This window comes from Theropithecus gelada, chromosome 5, assembly GCF_003255815.1.
Source record: "Theropithecus gelada isolate Dixy chromosome 5, Tgel_1.0, whole genome shotgun sequence".
Taxonomy (NCBI): Eukaryota; Metazoa; Chordata; class Mammalia; order Primates; family Cercopithecidae; genus Theropithecus; species Theropithecus gelada.
The window spans coordinates 10,328,812-10,351,041 of NC_037672.1; the positions used below are offsets into that span (position 1 = coordinate 10,328,812).

The 22,230-nt window shown below is 43.5% G+C and overlaps 1 protein-coding gene across 4 annotated transcripts in view; it reads right to left on the reverse strand.

Moving 5' to 3' along the window:
• Window positions 1–2,628: 2,628 nt before the first annotated feature.
• HS3ST1 (heparan sulfate-glucosamine 3-sulfotransferase 1) overlaps window positions 2,629–22,230 on the reverse strand; it is a 32,415-nt gene continuing 12,813 nt past the window's right edge. For 2 of the 4 annotated variants that reach the window (XM_025385616.1, XM_025385618.1), the window contains exon 2: window positions 2,629–5,217. In XM_025385616.1, coding sequence (XP_025241401.1) covers window positions 4,186–5,109 — 924 coding nt within the window. In that variant the 5' untranslated portion in view covers window positions 5,110–5,217 and the 3' untranslated portion in view covers window positions 2,629–4,185. Of the gene's footprint in view, window positions 5,218–14,963; window positions 15,042–22,230 lie in introns of those variants that run through there. The other 2 variants (XM_025385617.1, XM_025385615.1) reach the window with 2 other exon arrangements.

Below are 22,230 nucleotides of genomic sequence, written 5' to 3' on the forward strand. Positions count from 1 at the left end.
CAACAAATGATAGTTATTTTTATGCAACAGATACACCTGCACAGGAGCCAAATTCACAAGGGTGCCTGCTAAGTAAGCTTTCAGCACTCCAGCCTTGGAAAGCAGTAGCTTCTCATTGAGTTTAACACATTTGACATGCCACTTAGACAAATCTCTTGCCTACCTCTACCCTCTACCCCCGGTCTCTCCCAATGACCACTGTCTTCATGTCTCAAGTTTCCCTTGTTCAGAATGCCCTGCTCTGGTGACACCACTGCCATTCATGCCCCAGCTTTATGGCGATTCCTCCATGAAACCTTCCCATAAGAAGGTCAGGGTTTCTGTGGCCCACAAGTTAAGTGACCTGCCCTGCCATGCGACCTCTGGGAAGATTCTCTATTTCTTAATATTTCTGACAAATGACATTCTGGAGAGGGTCTCTGATATTTTTCAACTTCTTTTGTGATACGTGATGTCAACATTTCCCATTTCTGGACTATTTCCCTGGAGTGAGCAAGAATCCTTTCTTCTGAAAAAAGTGACATGAGGTCAAGATCACTTTTTATTTTTTTATTATTATTTTGTTTTATTTTATTTTATTTTATTTTTTTGAGATGGAGTCTTGCTCTGTCACCCAGGCTGGAGTGCAGTGGCATCATCTCGGCTCACTGCAACCTTCTCCTTCCAGGTTCAAGTGATTCTCCTGCCTCAGCCTCCTGAGTAGCTGGGATTACGGGCACACACCACCATGCTTGGCTAACTTTTGTATTTTTAATAGAGATGGGGTTTCACCACGTTGGTCAGGCTGGTCTTGAACTCTTGACCCCATGATTCACCCACCTCGGCCTCCCAAAGTGCTGGGATTACAGACGTGAGCCACCGTGCCCGGCCAGGACCACTTTTTAAACCTCAGTTTCTTCTTCTCTATAAGGGGGCTAGTTGATTTCTCTCAGCAATGTTGCTGAACTGAATGTCAAACCATGGAACACATCGCCCCACCCAGTCTATACACAGCTAAATGTCTTTTCCCTTGTACTCCAAGACCCTCTGGATTTTTATTAAAGTCCAGAACAAACAGTTAATGTCTACTAGTTCCTGTTGTATTTTCTTTTTATATTCTTGAGGACTTAATACCATGTTGAGCATATGATAGGGGCTCAAAAAAGTAAAATTTTAATGAATAATGATGACCTGTGACTCCACCCCTGTAAGCAGCAGGCACACTAGGCATTGGCCTCCCCTACCCTGCATCACCTTTCAGTTGGGTAAGCCTCCCAGCACAGAAGGAGTAAAGCACCCTGTGCTCAGAGGCATGTCACTTTTCTTAAACTCGCAAACCTTCAGGCTGTGAGCTGATAACCAAATGGTGTTAAAAGGATTTCAACCCTATCTGATTCCAGGAGGAAGGGAAATGGAAGGGGCTGTTCTGACTCTGGAGTGTGAAGTGTGTAAATATTCCAAATCTAATAGCTGAGGCTTGGTTCAGTTGCTCTCAGCTGCCTCTCTGGAAGGACCCACCTAGATCCCTCAGGCTGTCCCTGGGCTGGAGTGGTCTGGACAGGAGCCCCACCCCTTCCACTGACATCTGTCTCTGTTAATGGAATTGGTAGGAGGCATGTTTGGGAGGGACTGGGTGTCTATTAGGCTCCCGAGTCACTGCATTTTGGCCCTATCAGGACAGGCCAGGGTCTACTACAGGGCCTCCTTTGAATTTGACAGTGCTCGGTGATATCTATTAATAAATACCTTGGGTAAATCTGGAGTGAAGGTTTCTTACCCCGTGTACTTTCTCAATGACTGGCTGGGGTTGTACCAAAAATGAATGAACATACAGTGCCACTAGGACCTCTGACCCCTTGCTCATGGTAGACTCATTTGAACATTCCTTTAGCCACAGCTCTGCACCCCCAAATGAAAACATTGGATTTACATTCACTAATCATTTTACACTGGACCATGCCCTCCATCAACTATGCCAGTCCCAGCAGCTAGATTATGTTCCATGTGCCAGTCCTGTCTTCCTCCACTCCTCTCCGCTGCCTCTTGCAACAACAGTTCACGCTTCAACCAGACCATCCCTGTCAGGGCACAGGAATATACAGGCCATTTACAAAGAGCATCTTCTTCAGAGTCAGAGACTCTCATTGCAGTTTCCTTTCAGTCACCATATTCCTGAACAGGCTTGGAAACGACTTAACCTTTCTGAGCCCTCTTATTTCTTCAGCTCTTCAACGAGTATGGTACAAGCAAGGTCCAACGATGTGCTGCAGAGGGAGGCTGTCTGCCTATTGAGAAGTACCCTGTCCACCAGGGGCCTGCTGTAAATATTTCCGCTACTTCCTCCGGGGGAGATGATGGTTTAATGACAACTTTAATGGATTATAAAGAGGAAGGCATCCTCTCTGCTCTCTGCGCATGATATGGGGTGAGGCATAGGCCATGCTAAGGTCAGGTCAGGCTGGAGCTGCTGAAACATACCAAGGTGACTCACTTCCCTGATAACACTGCTGAGAAAAATGCAGGCTGCTTCTTGCCCTTCCTGTAGCTGGGACACACCTCTTAGGATGGAAGATACTTGGCACCTGGGAAGAAATGTCAAGTCAGGTCAGGAAGAACTGGCTCTGAGTCTGGGCTTTTCCTTCTGAGCTCAGAAAGAGTTGGGTAAAAAGTAAATACATAAATAACCTGTGCTTTGACTCTGAGTAGCCTCTAAGCCTGAGTTTATAGTCAATGTGATCTTGGGCAAGTTTCTCATGTTCTCTGGACCTATTTCCTCCTATTTGAAATTTCCATAATAATATCTGCATCCTGGGGTGGCTTGGAGAAATTTCAATGAGTTCTTAAGTGTAGGAGGTGATTAATAATATCCATTGCTGTCATTTTCCTTCGGTATAAACTATGTCAGGAAACCAGTTTATTTTGCTTGTTTGTATTTTCTCTTTTACTGTAATAAATGTTTTATTTTTATTAAAATCCGATGTGTTTAATTTTGTAAAAGGCTGACTGCATGAAGAATGCATGAAAACACTGAGGATAAGACGGGTTTATGTGACCATCTCCAACAACCTGGCTGCTCGGGGGCAGAAGTGAAAATGAACTCCAGCCTCTCCTCTGGGGGCAGGTACAGTGGCTCTCTTCGGTGCTACCCTCAACTCTGCCCTTTTCTCTTTTTAACTTCAACCCTTGGGAGTTTACATTTTCTTTCACATTCAGGACTCCAAATTTAGAGTTGATTTTGAAACATACACATATTTATGTCTCAGTGCATATGGAATATATGTCTATAATGCCAATGTATCTTTCAGGAAGTAAGCACTTTTAAACTAAGCAAAAGACTACTACCCTTTTAGTCAGCCTTTCACAGAACCTACAGGATGAAGACACACATAGATTTTGCAGTTTCTCTTTTCTATTCTAATTGGCTTTCTGGAGGCCAACTGCCACTTGGGGCAAAGTACCCAGGCCCAAGATCATTCTGAAGGCCAAGGGTTTAATCCTCTTTATTGTAGGTTTCAACCACTGCTGAGATCAGAAGCGTATGCAAATATTCTTTGAGGTCAAGATGGATCCCAAGGGACTTCTAGCCAGTCACTAACTGCTTCTCCATCCTGAATATTGCTTCGTTTACTTGAAGTTTACACGTGGGAATGGGTAAAACCGTGACCTCCAAAAATGGCAAGGAATCATCAAGGAGATAAATCTTACAATCCAAGTAAAAATAAATCTGATGATCACAATGAGACATTGAAAATTAAAAAGAGCAATGCAGAAAGGAGAGGGCGGAGAGAGGACTATAACAGCCATAAAAAACGTGGTTTTTTTTAAGTAACAAAAGAATTTAGATTTTGCAATGAGTGCAACACAGACAGCTATTTTGAGTTGGGGGCAAGTTAATTATATTCAAAAAAAGATAGCGTCTCCAGAAAAATCTTTTTTTTTTTTCAGTGAAATAGTTTAGTTCCTTCATATAGAGACATATTACACAATGTTAACAACCATGAAAAACAATACAAAATGCCCTCCATTTAACAAGTAGAAAAATATAACTAGTATATATGGCAATTGTGAATCTAATACTGTACAGAAGTACTTTATGGATTTTACAAATAAATTATACCTTAAATGCTTTTTTAAAATTCTTTCCCCTCCCCCAGATGTACACCAGAACTTACAGTAGGAAAGTTTCTGAGCTTAGCTTATTGCAAATCAGTGCCAGTCAAATGTTCTGCCAACAAGCTCGAAGAATTTCTTATTTGGCTCATGAAAATATTCGTGCAGTTTATTGAGTAGTTTGGGATCTACTTGGGGGTGCGCCCGGCCTTTGGACTCATGTAAGCAGCGATCCCGGCCGCTGTCCCGCAGGCAGTAAAAGCCCTTGGTTTTGTTAAAGTAGAAGTTCGAGGCATTGATCTGCGGCGACAGCTTCAGGAACCTCTCGACCTTTTGGATCTCGGGGAAAGGATCCCTGATGAGGCGGTCGCCGTCCACAATGTGGATGTGGCGCAGCGGGAAGAAGCGCAGCCAGTTCTGCATGTGCACGTGGTAGAGGCTGCGGTTGAGGGCCTTGTAGTCCACGTTGAGCCGGCCGTCGCGCACCAGGAACTCCTCGATGGACGGGTAGGGCTTGCGCTTCTGCATGTGGTTGTAGAACACTTGGGTGTAGTCAGATAGCACGCGCTCCGACGGGTCTCGCAGGATGAGCAGCAGCCGGATGGATGGGTTCATGCTGTGGACTCGCTCAGGCACTTTGGGCGACGTGAAGTACGCGGGGGTCTTTTCCACCGTGAGCTGGTGTGGCCAGGAGAAGGGCATCTGGCTGAGGTACCAGCCCAGGCCATGGCCGTAGTGCTCCTCCCAGTCGAAGAAGTGGACCTCGTTCTCCGCGGCCGCCACATCGGGGTGCAGGCTGAGCATCTCCAGCAGCGCGCGCGTGCCGCCCTTGCGCACGCCGATGATGATGGTCTGCGGCAGCTGCTGGGCAGAGCCGTTCGGGGCCGCGCCATCGCGGACGTCATCCTGGAGGGTCCCCGCTTTCCGCAGAAGCTCCTGCTGGCCCAGCTCGGCGGGGCGGGAAGGCACTAGCTGGGGCTGGGCCACCAGCAGCACCGCGCCCAGGAGCAGCGCGGCCATGCTGGACACCACGGTGGCTTCACTGGGCCGCGCGCCGCTGGGTCATGAAGCGCAGCAGCACGGAAGCCTCCTAGTCAGTGGCACATGGGAGTTTCAGGCCTTCAATTACTAGGGAACAAAAAGGGAAGATATTAACATATAACAAAGACAGGAATAATTCAACTAACAACTCTGTAGCCACTCTGCAGTGAGGACTATATTCAACCCCCCGGGACTCTCAGTTTCTTATCCTATACAGGAGCAGATGGCAAACATTTTCTGCAAAAGGCCAGAGAGTAAGTATTTTAGGCTTTAAGGGACATACTTTAGGCCAACTCCAACTTCAACCGTGCTATTGTAGATGGAATACAGCCATAGACAACACACAAGGGAATGGGTGTGGTTGTGTTCCAAGAACACTCTATTTATGGGCACTGAGTGGATTTCATGTAATTTTCACGTGTCACTAAATATTGTTTTCCTTTTTACTATTATTATTTTTTGCAATCATTTATATGTTTAGCTGTTTGGCTGCATACAACCGGGCCAGGTTTGGCCCCCCAGTCAGAGCGTGCTAACCCTTACTATAAAGGAAAGGGTTGGGAAGACCCTTCGGAACTCAGCAAAAATCAATAAAATAGCTACTACTCACCAGTCCCTGGCAGAGGGGTAGGTGATATAGAAGCAGGCTTTGTTCCTGCCCCCTGCTCTTCCAGCCAGGGGCTGTAATCTAACAAAGCATGTAAATTAGTATGAAAGACTTCATGATTAGTCCCAATTCTTCACCCTGTGTCCAACCCTTGAATTGGCCTTGCCACTAGCATATGAGCAGATGTGACAACATATCAGTCCCCAGCCTGGCTGCAAGAGGCCTTGTGTGTTTTGGCTCACCCTCTTTCACTCTTGCCTTTGCCATGAGAAGAATATGCCCTGGCTAGCCCATGGTCCCGGGGGAGAATGAGAGACACACACACATGGCCATCCCATCTCATAAGCGAAGATGCATGATTGTGGTTTTAAGCCACTGAGTTTTGGAGTGGTTTGTATTGCAGCAGGAAATTGGCAAAAGTTAATTGATGCAGCCTGATTATAGGCATCAGGGTGATATATGTTATGATTGTAATTTAGGTAGGGTACTACGAAGACACATGTTCATTCATTTTGCCTGAAATAATTGGGGATGGTTTCACAGTGGTGGAAACATCTGAAGTAGGCCTGGAGGGATAAACAAGTGAAATTACTACAACGTACAAAAAAGCCTTCACGTGTCCAAAGCTTTACTATTGATAATGTGGTCTCATACTATGCTCAGCTATTGTCTCTACAATCCTACATTGTAAGGTAGGAAGGCAGGGCAGATGTCACCACCATTTTTTTTCTTTTTTTTTAGATGGAGTTTTGCTCTTGTTGCTCAGGCTGGAGTGCAATGGTGCGATCTCAGTTCACTGCAACCTTCGCCTCTGGGGTTCAAGTGATTCTCCTGCCTCAGTCTCCTGAGTAACTGAGATTACAGGCATGTGCCACCACATCTGGCCAATTTTGTATGTTTAGTAGAGATGGGGTTTCTCCATGTTGGTCAGGCTGGTCTTGAACTCCCAACCTCGGGTGATCCACCCGCCTCGGCCTCCCAAAGTGCTGGGATTACAGGCATGAGCCACTGCACCTGGCCTGTCACCACCATTTTATAGAGGGTAGCCTTGTCTAAGGACACAATTCTATTAGTCTATTTCAAAATTCAGAGCCCAGATTGAAAACTCTAAACTCAGGGTTCTTTATCCACAAACCACCTCTTTTCCACAAAACTTCTCCTCTTTACCTATTTAAGATTTATAACATTTAGGCAGTAAAGGACACAGGAACTGCTGGCCTAGATGTTTCAGGGTTCCACAGGACAGACCAGTCCATGGTTTATGTTTTCAAGGAGCTGATACTCAGTCTGTCATGTTGTCCTCTAAAGAAGTGATTGGATGCTCTCACTTGAGTCATCTCTGTTAAAACACATTAAGGGAAGGGTAAGAGACAGGCCTGGCTTGGGGACTGTGGGATTTACAAAGGTAGTAAAAATGTTCTCCATCAAGAGGACCCATCATCTTTTGTACAGTAGCTTCAAAATTTACTTCATCAGTTTAAAACTTGTCCAGAATGAATAAAGGAAGAACAAATTCCAGGACATCCATTTTTATGATCAACCAGCTGATCTATCTTTCTCAGATATTGTGTTATCTGTTTAGAAAAACATATTAAAGAGCAAGTAATCAAACAGACGGAAGCCTTTAGAGAACCACAGTGCACTGGAGAAGGGACCTGAGGGATCAGTGATGTAACTCTTTAAGAAAAAAATCAAGAATGCTTTAGAAAGGATAACCACGAACGATGATGTTTCAGGTTGGTTCTACCGATTGGTGAGCTCAATTTAACGGGTCAATTGCTTTAGTCAACTGATGGTTTCAGGGTGTTTCGGTTGCATTTCATTTCCTTCTCAAGTCTTCCAGGTTGTTCAACCAAATGTACCAGTTGTGCTTGGCTCTTACGTATTTGAGATGTGAGAATGTACGCAATTGTATGTGCATGTTTGGGTGTGTCTGTATGTGTGTATGCGTGTGTGTGTGTGTGTGTGCAGGTATAACAGGTTGGTCAAGGGAGAGACGGACAAACTACTACCCTTTAGAGAGCTATGCTGTGTGTTGCTCACTGCTATCCCCAGCTTTTTTTTTTTTTTTTTTGAGACGGAATCTCACTCTGTCGCCCAGGCTGGAGTGCAGTGGCGCGATCTTGGCTCACTGCAAGCTCCGCCTCCCGGGTTCACGCCATTCTCCTGCCTCAGCCTCCCCAGTAGCTGGGACTACAGGCGCCCGCCACCACACCCGGCTAATTTTTTTTTTTTGTATTTTTAGTAGAGACGGGGCTTCACCGTGTTAGCCAGGATGGTCTCGATCTCCTGACCTCGTGATCCACCTGCCTCGGCCTCCCAAAGTGCTGGGATTACAGGCGTGAGCCACTGCACCCGGCCTGCTATCCCCATCTTATAGTTCCATGTTCAGACTCAGGGAACAACACATTCATATTATTTGATACCTAAGTGTAGAGGCAGAGGCCAGATCTGAAATTCATATTATCTGACTGTTTATGCTCCCTCCACTCTAACCTGAGGCATCCTGGTTAGTGTAGTGTACATCTGAGGTTTCTTTCCTGAAGGGGAATTACCAGCACACAGTAAAGAAGAAACTAAATATAGTTTGTCCTTCATGAAAGAAAACAACAACAACATATTGGGAAGTTAAGTAGCTTAAAAGTTCCTTGTTTGTACTTTAATCCTTTCTAAAAATGTATTTACTTATGTCTAGACCTTTTTCATTCAAAAATATTTGAGGCTTATAGAGAAAGAAATTGGCTAACATCTTATATACACATATGCAAGTATATATGCACACATATACATACACACATACTATATATAGCATATATATCATGTTTATAAATATGCCCCATGTGTATCTTTTATGTATATATGTAAAAATGTGTATAAGTATATATGTGTGTGTGTAAATGTATGCACACATATATTAATATCGAAATATAGTGTAACCTGTTTTATATTACATGCACACCATGGGCATTGGGAGCCAACTTCCTCTTGTGGTTTTATAATTTGGACTTCCCAGGGGCACAGAAAGGATTTTTGGTCCTTTTTGTAATACTCTCAGAAACAAAAAGATTCCTAAGCTCAGGTGAACCTATAAAGCCATTCCTGTGGGCCACCTTGATCTTGACAGTGAAATTATAAACATCAGGGAAGAAGGGGGTCACTTAGTCCCTGCCTTTCACACCCCAAGATGACTTGCCCAGTGTCACATAGTAAATCTGTTCCCAGGACTTTTGGCTCCTGAATTCCAGTTCTGTAGTCTAGTTGCTGTTATTACTGTCTTTCGAGTAAGTGCTTGTAATGTAAAATAATGACAATGTTTTGGGGACTCCAACGAAGAAAAACCCAACAAAATCTACCCAGCAATGACAACTCCCTGACCACCAACTTCCAGTGTCAGCTGACACACAGGGTACATGCAGTACAGAGTCAAACTTGCTCATTTGTTCTGGTCAGTAGAAGGGTCCAAATGAATTGCACAGGCTCTGGAGTCAGGATTCCTGTCTCCAGTTTGGACCCTGGTCAAAGTGACTTAACCTCTCTTAGCTTCAGTTGCCTCATCTGTAAAATGGTAATAATTCCACCTGCCTCAAATGATTACTTTGAGACGGAAATGAAACAATGTGTGTCAGGACTGTCCAATATAAATATATTTTGTATCACATATGTATTCAGACATTTTCCAAGGGTCACATTTTAAAACATATATTTCACATAGCTTAACATATCTAAAATGTTATCACTGTAACATACAATCACCTATATAATTTCTCTTTTTTGAGACAGAGTCTTCCTCTGTTGCCCAAGCTGGAGTGCAGTGGCATGATTTCAGCTCACTGTAACCTCTGCATACTGGGTTCAAGTGGTTCTTGTGCCTCAGCCTCCCAAGTAGCTGGGACCACAGTTGTGTGCCACCACACCTGGCTAATTTTTGTACTACAATTTTAGTAGAGATGGGGTTTGACTGATCTCGAACTCCTGACCTCAAGTGATCCACCTGTCTCGGTCTCTCAAAGTGCTTGGATTACAGGCGTGAGCCACCATACCTGGCCTAATCACTATATAAAATTAATGAAGGATTTTGCATTTTTTCTACCCAGTCTTCGAAATCCAAGTGTGTATATATTTACCCGTGTAGCACATATCAAGGACACATATGACTGGTGGCAATTGAGTTAGAGAGCATAGAGACAGAGAGCACTGAGCGCATTTGCAATTCTTGATCTGAGAGCTCTTTAAGTGTGGAACACACTTTCCTGAAAGCAACATTCCCTACCCATTCACAGATTAGGAGCTTCCTAAACAGGAGAAGAACCAGGAAGACAGGTTTGAACCTGCAGGCAGCACAAAGGCAAATTCGATCTTCTCCCTCAAGAAACAAACCAGATAAAAGTAAACAAATGGGAACTTTTGACAGTTGAAGCCCTTGGCTGACATGGGCATGGATACAGAATTCTCCATAGCACCTGAAGCAGAGGCCACAACCTTGGCAAAAGCAATGATCGCAGCTCCCGTCTGCAGCAATTGCTACTCAGCAGGCACTAGGCTGGCAACTTTCCATGCAGGGCTTGCTGTAATCCTCACTGCAAGTCCTCAAGGTAAGTCATGTTATTATTTTAAAAAGTGAGGTTCAGAGAAATGAAGTCGTGTGTCTAGAAAGTTAGAGGAGGTGAAAGGATTCAAAGTCAGCCTAAACAGACAAAGCCAGGTACTTCACTGTCCCTTTCACTTTTCTTGGCAATGTCTAGAGATAGTGAGCAAGTTGTTAATGAACTTGGCTCGACTTCTTTGGTCCTGTTGAATATGTGTGCCTTGCACCAATTCTTTGATGAAGGACGGAATTTCTATGAAACCTGAGACTTGCTAAGATGGGCACAATGAACCTCCGCCTTCCTTTTATAGATGGGTTAATAGGTCCCAAAGGGAGATCCAGCTACCTCTCTGTTTACTTCCCTCTATCAGGGAGGCTGTTTTCTGGGTACTACGGTGAAAACCCAAGGCCTGAGTTTCATGAACTGAGAAGATTAAAGTCCTTCCTATCAGCAACAGTGAACTTCCTCAAGTCCCACTGTGAAGACAGTAGCCACATGCCAGGCATGGGAAACCCAATGGAGAGTCCACAGAATCTTCCAGATGGAGGCTTCCCTTGCACTTGGAATTAAATCCAAACTCCTTTCCAAGGAGGCCTTTCCTCCAAATGGAGGTCTTGCCTTGCTCTACTCTATCCTCTAGGGCCTGGCATGATTTCTGGTATATAGCACGTTCTAGACATTTTGTTTGCTGAATGAACTTGTCAAATGCAGTAGACAGGCAAATAGCTGGAAGGTACTGGGAACATATTTTAACACAGTAGCAAGAGAAACTTTAAGGGTTTGAAACTTCTGTCTCTAGAGAGTCAAGGAGAAACCAGAAGTTGAAAGGGGGACTCAGCATTTCTAATCGTGATTGGGCGACATCACCTGAGAGCCTAGAAAATATTTGGATTAAAAAAGGAGGGGAAGCTACGAAACAACCCTTCAAAAATATTTTCATTTTCTCCTTATGTCTCCTTATTACATAATTCACATCATGACCTAGATTTCAAATGTAATTAACTATAATATATTCTCTCAGTCCCACTGCTGGAACATATTCATAGATGAAATGAAATAACTAGGATATTTTACAAGAGGTACATTTAATGAATCTGGAACAGTGATGCCTGCCATCTGTCGGTCTGCAGGATACCTTCACAGCCCCTCAACAAGAGATGATGACACACTGTCACAGGTAGGAATCTCCTCTAGGGTAGCAGGGATGATCAAAACATACAACCATAAGTCACTTATAGGATTTAACAAAAGGGTTAGAAGGGAAGAGATTACCTGCTGAGCACTCACTGGGTGCCAGGTGGCAAGCACTTGAGTATAAATTATTTCTTCTAATACTTGCAACAATACAAGAGGTGATTGTTCTCATTTTATTTTATATTTTTAAGCCATAAAAATGTGGTGGAGAGTAGTAGATGAACAAAGAAGATTTTTGCAATCAGGTAGATTCAGGCTACCATTCTTATTGCTAACTGACCTCAGTCAATGTCTAACCTCTCTGGGGCTCCACGTTCCCCTCTGCAAGTATGAGCTTAAATCTTCTTGATAGGGGTGTCATCATAATTAAATACGATGACCCATGCCAAATACATGGCACAGTGTCTGGCACACAGTCATTCAACAAATGTTAATGGCCTGCCTTTCATATTCATATCTGCCATGACAGAAATGGAAACATGCTGTTAAGGTTAAATGACCTCCTCAAGGTCACAGAACCTGGTAATATCAAACTAAAATATTCCACTGGCCATCCTCAAAGTCCATGGTGTGCCTTTGTCCCCTTTGAATGGTGATGCTTTCCCTTGGGCAGTGGGGATTGCATTCCAGGCGAGGGAGAGCTTACTTAAAACCACAATGAGATAGAAGAAGTGTGAGATTTATTATACTGTTATGCAAGAACTGCTTCTTTCCAAGAATCCCATGGTGTTGAGTGATTTAATTTTCTGGAACACACTGAAACATGAGAAAGACAGGTTGAACAACAGAACTGTCATTTTTTTTAGTCTACCAAACTTCTGGGCAATCAAAAGTATAAGATTATTTTTTCATTGTTAAGAACGAAAAATGTCTTCACTTTCATCTTTGCACAGCTACTGAAGAGCACCTCGCAGTGGTGTCAGATTTTCATCCTTGGCAGGTCATTTTGGAAACAGTGAAATTGGAAATAGATTCAGTTTGTGCCTGTCAGTCTATGAGAGGACAGTGATATTTCAAGACCTACATAAATATTTATTTTCTTGAAATTGCTTATACATGTCAATCTTCAACGAATGTTGACATTCACTTTTGTTTAGATTTCCTTATGGTAATTGCTGTGAGGTGGGATGGGGTGAAAAGAGTTTAGGGTAGAAAGGATCATCAGTCAGGCCACATAATGTTAATAAGCTTTCTTGGACCAATTTACTATGCAGTGGGGGATAAGTTAGAGTAATTGGCCCCATTGTTTCCTTGAAAAAGAGGAGGACTATTCGAATATCTCCTCCTCTAGACTTCTATGCTTCCTTGAATTCTCTGCATGTCTGAGAGGTGCCATATTTACAAAAGTTTAACTGGATAATAAATTGAATTCTCTGAAATCGAAGGAAGGAGATGCCTTGGCAAGCCAAGGAAGGTAGCATGGTGTGCTCACTGGGAGAAGGATTCCCATCTCAGTGTTATTTGTGAACCTCTAAGTGCTCCTTGATAAAATGAGAATGATAAATGCAACCTGTCCCATAGGTAGTCTGAAGTCAACGCACACAACATTATTCCCCAGATCAGGTGAAAGATTAGGGCCCAAGGATTTGGATAAAAAGTTCACATGAGAGGTAACTAAAGATTTCCTCCTGGGAGAGACTTGTGGCTGCAAGTTACAACCATCAGGCAAAGTGCTTTCCAAACATGCATATGCACGCATGTCACTTAGAAAGCCAGTTACAAATGCAGATTCTAATGCAAGAGGCCTGAGCAGAGGCCTGGGATTCTGTATTCCTCATAAATTTCCAGAGGAGCTAATCTAACCCTCGATAGTCTTCGGAATGGCTAGAGCCCTGTGAGCTTAGAATATGGGTGCCAATTCAGATTCTGATACTCTTGGCCCGGGGGAGAGATGGGCAAGGTCTTTTGATTTTTATTTGTTTGTTTCCTACTGTTGTTGGGGTAGTATATTTTTAATTCTAGGATTGAAAACAATTGTGGTAGACAAAATAGACAGGGATGATTTTGGCTGCCGAGTTTGTATTTTGGGAGACAGGAGATGGAGGGAAGACGCTGGGAATTAACAGGATTTACAGCCAAAAACCCAGTCTCAAATCTTAGCTCTGTAACTTAAAATCTGCAAGACAGCCCTGAAACTCGGAGCTTGAGATTGAATGCACTGGCCCTACATATTTACTGTGAGGATTAAATAAAATAGTACATGTGGCATGCTTAGGGTATTGCCATACTGTCTGGCCTGTGGTAAGCTCTCAAATCATGGTAGTTATTTTTGTCCCTTAAAAAGAAAAATCCTGGGTGTTATAAATGGGATCCTGGGATGATAATTAGTCAAACACATTTGTTCATGATGCAAAGTACTGCAGTGACTCAACCAGACAGAGGCTCAAAGAAGAAAGGACAGTGACACATAGAAATAATTCAGTTCTCTGTGGAAGGGCACGCAGTGGCCGTGGGTCCTTCAGAAAGGGCTCCTGAATGAATGATGAGCAGCCAGGTGTGTGCAGTGGTGAGGCAGCCCCCAGTGAAGGAAGAGGAGGAGTTACTTCTCAACATGTTTAATCTGCATTGCTGTGCGCAGAAGGCAGCAGTGACCTAAATAAATCCTTCATTAGAAGCAGAAACACACTGGCTCAGGCACTGCGCAGCAGAGCTCTGTGACAGGAGGGCGGACAGACAGGGCTTCTCCTATTACTCAGTGCAACTGAGTGGAAGAGGGACCCCATAACAGACAGGAGACAGGAGCTGGGCTGCCTTGGGCCCACTCTGGGGTGCATGGCCTTCAGCCCCTGCTCCAGGGGTGACTGAGCCTCTGAGAGGTGCCATCTTAGCTAAAGAAGCTCCCCTGGATGGGGTGGATGGTCATCGATCACGCTGCAGATGGTGAGTACCCACAAATCTTTTGTGTTAACACAGAAATGATCAGGAAAGACACACAAAGCATCAGAGGCAAAACAGCCACGTGCCATCATCTTGTTCTGTCTCATCATTTTGCAGATAGAGAAACGGAGGTAAGCAGAGAACAAGAACCCCAAGGTCAGGCCTGCAGGGACTGAACTGACTCAGAAACATGGGTCTCCCAATTTGCATCTTACTAACCTCCATACACATGGAGGTTATGTGCCCTCCAAAATCTGTCCTTTTTGGGGGGGCAAGGAAGATTGGAATAATTCACAGCTGAAAATAAATTTATACAAACCGAAGTAAATTGTTTCCCCTGAAATGGGCAAATAGGGAGAGATGATTTGTCTCATTCCTTGAGCCAGGTTGTTATGGACTGAATGTTTTTGTCCTTCCCAAATTCATAGGTTGAGACCTTAACCCTCAGTGTGATGGTATTTGGAGGTGGGGGGTTTAGATGATTAGGTTTAGATAAGGTTGTAAGGGCAGGGTTCGATCCTGACAAGATTGGTGTCCTGATAAGAAGAGGAAGATAAAACAGAGCTCACTCTGTCTCTCTCTCTCTCTCATTCTCTCCACCATGTGAAGGCATAGCCAAAATGTGGCCCTCTGCAAGCCAGGAACGGGGTTTCATGAGGAACCACTTCTGCTGACACCTTGATCTTGAGCTTCCAGCTTCCAAAGCTGTGGGAAATAAATGTCTATTGTTTAAACCATCCATTGCATGACATTTGATGATAGCAGCCCTAGCTGACTAGTACGTGGTCCTCAGAATAATTAGGAAAGCAAAACAGTTTGGCTGGGACTTCCTCCATTGTGTGTCTTTCCGGGGCGGCACTCAAATGCTTCCAGGTTTAGGCAGGTGACATCTGTGTATGAAGCCAGCTGGCTGGTGGGAGATGGTGGCAAGCAGCTGTGTGTGTGGTTTGGCTAAAGAAGCAGGTGCTGCCAACTCTGGCAGATATTGTCAGAGACCAGGGACCAGAGTGGTCTGATCTTCACATTTTTCAAAACTCAACTATGGATACTTATGTGAAAAGTGCTGAGTTTTAGGAATCTCATAAATGGATATAACTTGCCAAGTAAAGTGAAGAAAAGGAAAAAAATAAAAATAAAAAAGACTGAATGGCAAGTCTGCAGAGAGCAATGCCTAAGGTCTATGCATTGCCCGTAGGTGATCACTCAAACTCTTACAAGGCATCTACGATGTTTCTAAAATTGTACTGAGTTCCTGGGGACACCGAAATAATCCCGTCCCTGTCTTCAAGGAGCACCTTATAATGTGGAAGATGCATGTGGAAGGAATGAATGACTAGACTTTAGAGTAGACATAGATCCATCTGTGGAAACTCAAGAGCCCAGAGGAGAGAGATGGGAGCTGGCAGAGGGTCAGGAAGGGCCTGGAAGGACCTCACAGCAAAGGCCATGTTCGAACACAATCTTGGAGAAAACTTGGCCGTGCTCAGAAGAAAGTCCCATGGGACCATTCATTCAGGGCAGTAGGAGACAAAGCTAAATGGGGTACAAGGAAAACCTCAGCCTATGCTAAGATTTGCCATGGCAGGTGCTGGTGTGGATGAGGCTACAGGACCCACAGCTTGAGAAGCTTCAGTCCTCTGCCTAGAAATTTAGAAAGAGGGTAGAGGAGGCCGAGAGTGGTGTCTCATGCTTGTAATCCCAGCACTTTTGGGAGGCTGAGGCGGGTGGATCATGAGGTCAGGAGTTCAAGGTCAGCCTGACCAACATGGTGAAACCCCGTCTCTACTAAAAATACAAAAATTAGCCAGGCGTGGTGGTACACACCTGTAATCCCAGCTACTCCAGAGGCTGAGGCAGGAGAATTGCTTGAACCAGGGAGGCAAAGGTTGCAGTGAGCCAAGATCACGTCATTGCACTCCAGCCTGGGCGACAGAGCGAGACTCCATCTCCAGAAAAAAAAATAAAAAAACAATAAAAAATAAAAAATGAAAAATAAAAAAAAGGAGAGGAAAAATAGCCCTGGCATTAGGATGAAGCATACAGTCCTGAACTTAAATCTCAGCAATGTCACTTCACTATGTACAGGCTCTGACTTGAGAAAAGTTAATGGCGTAACTTGGAAACTTTTGTTCAGTTTTGGCCCAGGAGCTTTTTATTATCTTTCTTTTTAGATACGTGTGGTCTTGGTTTATCATGATCATTTAAAAACAAACATTAAAGAGAGTGCTTCGTATTGTTAGGCGCCATGAAAAACACCAGGGGTAGAGCAATGACAAAGTGGCATCTATGCCTGAAAGAGCTCAAAGGGAAAACTGGCATAGAAATAATACAAGTAGTATTCCCTAGTGGGTTTTGATTTTATATTGACCACATTTTTCCTTTTCTGAAAACACTGTTGCAGTTCATATGATAGCACTGAATAAAGCAATAGTACATGGTTATTTCCTCTGGCCCACCTACCTATACACACCACTGTGATTTCCATTTGTCCCTTGCTTGAAATTTTTTTAAAGTGTCATTCAAGTTGAATATTTCATTATACTGATGCTTCAGGTTCTACAAATAAATTAGTATCTCATTTGCTTCTGACTCAAGCTTTACTTTAAACAGGAGATGCTTGTTTTTTCATCTTGCTAATCTTGAACTATTTAAACGCCATGTAATCTATCCAGAGAAACAACACCTAGATCGTGCACTCCACACAGCCCTCTCTGTAATTTCTTGTTATCTCTTATTATAATTACACTATCTTCAGATTAAATGCAATGGTGTATGTCAAGTTAAACCATCAGTGGCCTGGTCATTCGTTCTTTCTGAATGTGGATGCAAAATGATTTACATTTTATACTTTTAAAATGTTATTTATGATTACTTAAATAAAGTAATGCCAGAAGGAGAAGTTCAGGAATCATCAAGACGAATCACAGGAGTTCAGAGTGGGGAGGCTGGTGATTAAGGGCCTGGGTTTGAGTCCTGGCTGCACCCATACTGACTCCATATGACCAAGAGCAAGCCATGCGACCTCTATGTGCATCTTCCCATCTGAAATGTGGGGATAGTAACAGCACCAACCTCGTGGGATTGTCATGGGGATCAAAGGAGATGTGACTGTGTAAACTGTTAAAGAGCAGGGCTGGCGTAGAAAACTCCCACCAAATTTCAGTTTTTGTCACTGTCAGACTTCCATATCCCAATAACTGATAAAGCTTCAATTCAGGTCATCAATAATTCAGACACATAATATACATATCCATGAAGTCTTCTTTGCTTGAAAGGGCCAAAGCACCAGGGTAAATAGGGTGCTGAACTGGGAAATAGGAGCTGGGGTCTAGTCCCTGGTTCTGTCTTGACTTCCATGTGACGGTGAGCAAGACACAGGGATACTCTAAGACTTATTTACAGAGTAAAATGATTGGGTCTTAAATTCTAAGATCATGTAAGATCTATCTAAAACATGAATGCTTTAGAGGACTGAGAAACATATGGGTTGATCACCCCAAGAGAGCTTAGCTCTCTTGGAATCCAAAATTTCAAGAGGATTTTCCAAGAGCTACGGAATCCAAAATTCCTAGCCACAGTGATTGTTGTTAAAAGCGAACCGCAGAGTTTTGTCACCAGTGTGGGCATCAGTCTAACATTTTATAGGTTAAAGGTAGCACCATATATCAAACTTCTAAGCTGCTGAGGTCTTTTTGATGGGGACGGGGAAGAATACAGCCTTTAGTGGAAAAGAGGCTGTTACCTTGGGTAGGTCCTCTCGACCTGCACTTGCTGCTCTGATTCTACTCAGATCATACTTAGCACTCATTCAATGAATATTCATTGAACCTAGGACCTGATTGAGAGGTGGATCAGTTAGACTGAGAAATAATCTATGAAGAATGCTTAACCATTACTAGAATGAAACAAGGCAAATAAGAAAGCATTGTACTCCTATGGACTGAATGTCTGTGTCCTTAAAAATTAATATGTTAAAATCAAATCCCCATCATGATGGTATTGGAGGTGAGGCCCTTGGGAGGTAATTAGGTCATGAGAGTGAAGACTTCCTGAATAGCATTAGCGCCCTTATAAGAGGCCAGAAATCTGGCTCATTTTCTTTCTGCCATGTGGGGATACAAGGAGAATTCAGCAGGGGCTGCAACCCAGAAGAGGGCTCTCACCAGAACCCAAGCATGCTGGCATCCTGGCCTCAGACTTCCAGCCTGCAGTACTGTGAGAAGTCTGTTTCTGTTGTTCATAAGCCATCCAGCCTATGGTGCTTGGTCATAGTAGCCCTAATTAACTAAGATAAGTATTCTATAAAAAGTTTATCAGTGACAATAACCATTAGAAGAGAATCCTTTCAACCTGGGGCATGTGGTGGGATAAGATTTCCCTTATCCCCACACCAAACATGCAGCTTAATCACCTTTTAGGCTGGAGGAAGGCAGTTGGCTCTAAGGCTTCTGCTGGCTTAAATGAGGTATGGACGATTGGGAGTGAGTAGAATTGCTTAGGACAAGAGCCGAGGACTGAGAGCTGCCACGGGGGTCTAGTTTCCTGGTTTGTGCCACATATGACACTCAGCCTCTTCCTTAGCAAATGGAGAAGCAAACTTTGTAAAGTATCAGGGTGTGAGAGTATCCACAATTTAGAGTCAAGGCCTAAATAAGTGTACGGTGCATCAGGCACTAAGAAATTAGAGACACAGTTGACACCCACCCCGTCTCTTCCCTCAAACAGCTTGGGACCATGCAGGGTATAGGGTGTGGAGAGGGAACAATAGAGAGAGAAGGTACAAAACAAAACACAAACAGCCATGATCACATTAGGGTTAGGGCTGTGAGAGGGCTAAGGACAGGATGCTTGTGGGAAGAACACAGAGACTCATAGACAATGGACTGAGAGATCTACATGAAAACCATTTTGGTCTTATTCATGTGTTATGAGATAAGAAGAATGATAGCAGAGCTACAATTAGAAATAGATTGCTTTGTGTTTCAAAATAAAAACAAAAACCATGTGAACATGAATTATCATCTGTTAATAACTGCATTTCTTCCTCTAACTCTTAATGAGAAAGAAGGAAAAGCAAAGATATTGGGAGGAGAAACGAAGGACAAGCAGGAGGCTGCATGAGATAGGCTTCTTTCCTTTCTTTTTTTTTAAAGCATAAAACAGTGGATCTTCCTGAGCAGTCTCCCACCCCAAGTACTAACCAGGACTGACCATGCTTAGCTTCTGCAGTCAGGCACTTGCAGAGCAGTATAACTGCAGGCAAAAGAGCCTTGGCTATGTAGATCTTTATTCTATCATGTTCATTACATTTGACGGGACCTCAGCAAGGTTCACTCATCAAGTCCTGGTTCCATCTCCTTTCAGGAGGGGCCTGTGGCATATAATTGCTGTGTCTGTGTGTGTGTGTGTGTGTACACATATACACGTGTGTGTGATTGTTCCAATGATGAACTAAGTTTTCAAGACTTCCTGCTTCTCACAACCTTCTCAAGGTCATCAGTACATTAATGAAGGAAGCAATGCCTAGAGGTCCTGAAATGTTCCAGCCCATAGCATGCTACCATAAAGATGAGTTTTCAGAGGCGTCTAAAGAATAAAACTGATTGTGGCTGCCTTGGTCAAATCAGTCCCATTGCTTTTATGCTTTAACAACCATATTTACTTCCCCCACTAGCTAGTGTGAACACTCAGGCCTGGCTTTGTATTGCAGATTGATATCAAATCTAAACCAACAGATTGATTAGTGTCCAACATGCCAAGGAAGATGAGTAGGCTTGGCCAAAGAACAGTAGTTCATGTTAAATAAAGCCTTGGAAATTGTGTTGAAATTTCTGGATTGGTTTTTCACAGTTTTTCTTCCAATGCTTAGATTCATAGAGAGAGAGAATTTTAATACTGTGAGTCACTAAGTTAGGATCCAGGATTTCTTTCTACAATTATTATCCCCTTTCTTCACTCCCACAGTGTAAGATCAGCAAATTCAGACACTCCTGAGGGTTAGATGTTATTTGCTTGGGTCATAGGTAACCAAGCCCAGAAATACAGGAAGAAAATTAGGTCCCATCCCAGGGAACCCACTGTGTAAGGGGGAAAGATGGATATGTAAGCAAACACTACCATTCCAAGGAGATGAAGGAAACTGTGGAACAGACACTATTTCATCAACGTTAAGGAGGTTGGGACAAGGAAATTTGGAATATGCTTCATGGAGAAGGCACCTGAGGAAAGCTCAGGGGTCTGGTGAGGACAAAAACAAAGTTCAACGCTTTGAACTAATGTCCATGCTAAAGTATGTAAATAGGGAAATAGAGAAATAAATGGATGGGGCAGAAAGATCAAAGCAATCATGTTTAAATTATCTTGGGTTTACATTCTGGGTTAGTTACATGCCCTTGAAGAAGCTGTTTTTCACTCTGGGCCTAATTTCCCTGTCTTGCCTGTTTTCTTAGGTGGAATTAAGTAAAATATTATAGAAAAAACATTTTAGCCCACCTGACATGTGATAGACTCACAGTAAATAATTGCTCAATAGTATTCACTCAATCAATAATAGCTCAATGATACTAACTTGAAGAGAAAAGTGAAAGAAAAATATCAGTAATAATTTAAGTTTAACGACAGCTATTTTTGTCTGCTTAAATAATTGTCATAAGTAAAGAAAGAAACAACATTCTGAAAATTGATGAGTAAGAAAGAAACATTCTCCAGTGAAAGCACAAAAATGCTGCTCTATTGATAGCTATGCAGAGACAGATGACAAAGGAAAAGCAGAATAAAAAGCATAAAGTGGCTCTTAATCTAGTGTTTCTAAAGGACAACTATTATAAGGTAATTAGCCTTTGTGCTGCCTTTAGCAGAGAACCTTAAGAATTAAAGTAAGAAAAAGTAGCAGGTGATGACAATCTTAAACCAAACACATGGGTTTGGCTAAATGAATAGGGCCTGGTGGTCTGTGTCACCAAATGACCCAATGACACTGCAGAGAGAGTGTTTCTGCGGAAATATGTGCAGCTAAGGAGACTTGTCTGGGGGTGAGAAGCCAGCAGGAGCAGGCTGCTCCAGTACGACTGAAAGTGTAAAACGTTCCTAGAACAGGTGCTTTCCTGGTTGGGGAAGGGCTGATGCACATACGAACTCCTATGAGACAGTCCAGGGAAGGGCAGAGTGCAGGTAGCATTGACCTTACCCAGGTGACATTTTTTCAGGTCACTTTAAACCCTTCATGAGATGACAAAAGACAGCTGCCAATCTGAACTCAGGCAATCTGAGCGAAAAGATCCGCCTCCCCTCAGAGACTGATAATTCTGTTTATCATAATGGTACTTTCACTTCCTAACAACCATGACCAAAGACCCCTCCTTTCATCCCCTCTCACCACGTACTTCCATACATAAATCCATATTTCACTCAGGGATCGAGGACTTATACTCTGGACAAGAGGTGTGAAGGGGCATGAAGGGGCATGACCGGGGTTCTGTCCTGCTGTCTGGGAGCTGTCTCCTGAGGGACGCAGCCAAGTCAATGAGCAATGACAACAATGCCACCTGCGCAAGTCGGAGAGCTCCAGGACTGGAGAGGTGGTGCCTCCTTCAGGGTATGTCAGGTTAGCCTGAGATCAGCACCTACATCTCTGTCCCTCCTCCCTTTGCTGTTTGTCCCACGAGGGTTGGTGGCAGGACACCACTCTGTCTCTCAGAGAGGCAGAAAGACAGAGCAGGTACTCTCTGGCGTAGTGCCAGTCACCAGGCCGGTGGGGAGGAGATCAGGCACAAAGCATGGGCTGGCTCTTAAAAGCTTCAGGCCAGGTGACCACATATCAGTTCCCCTCGCTTTTGC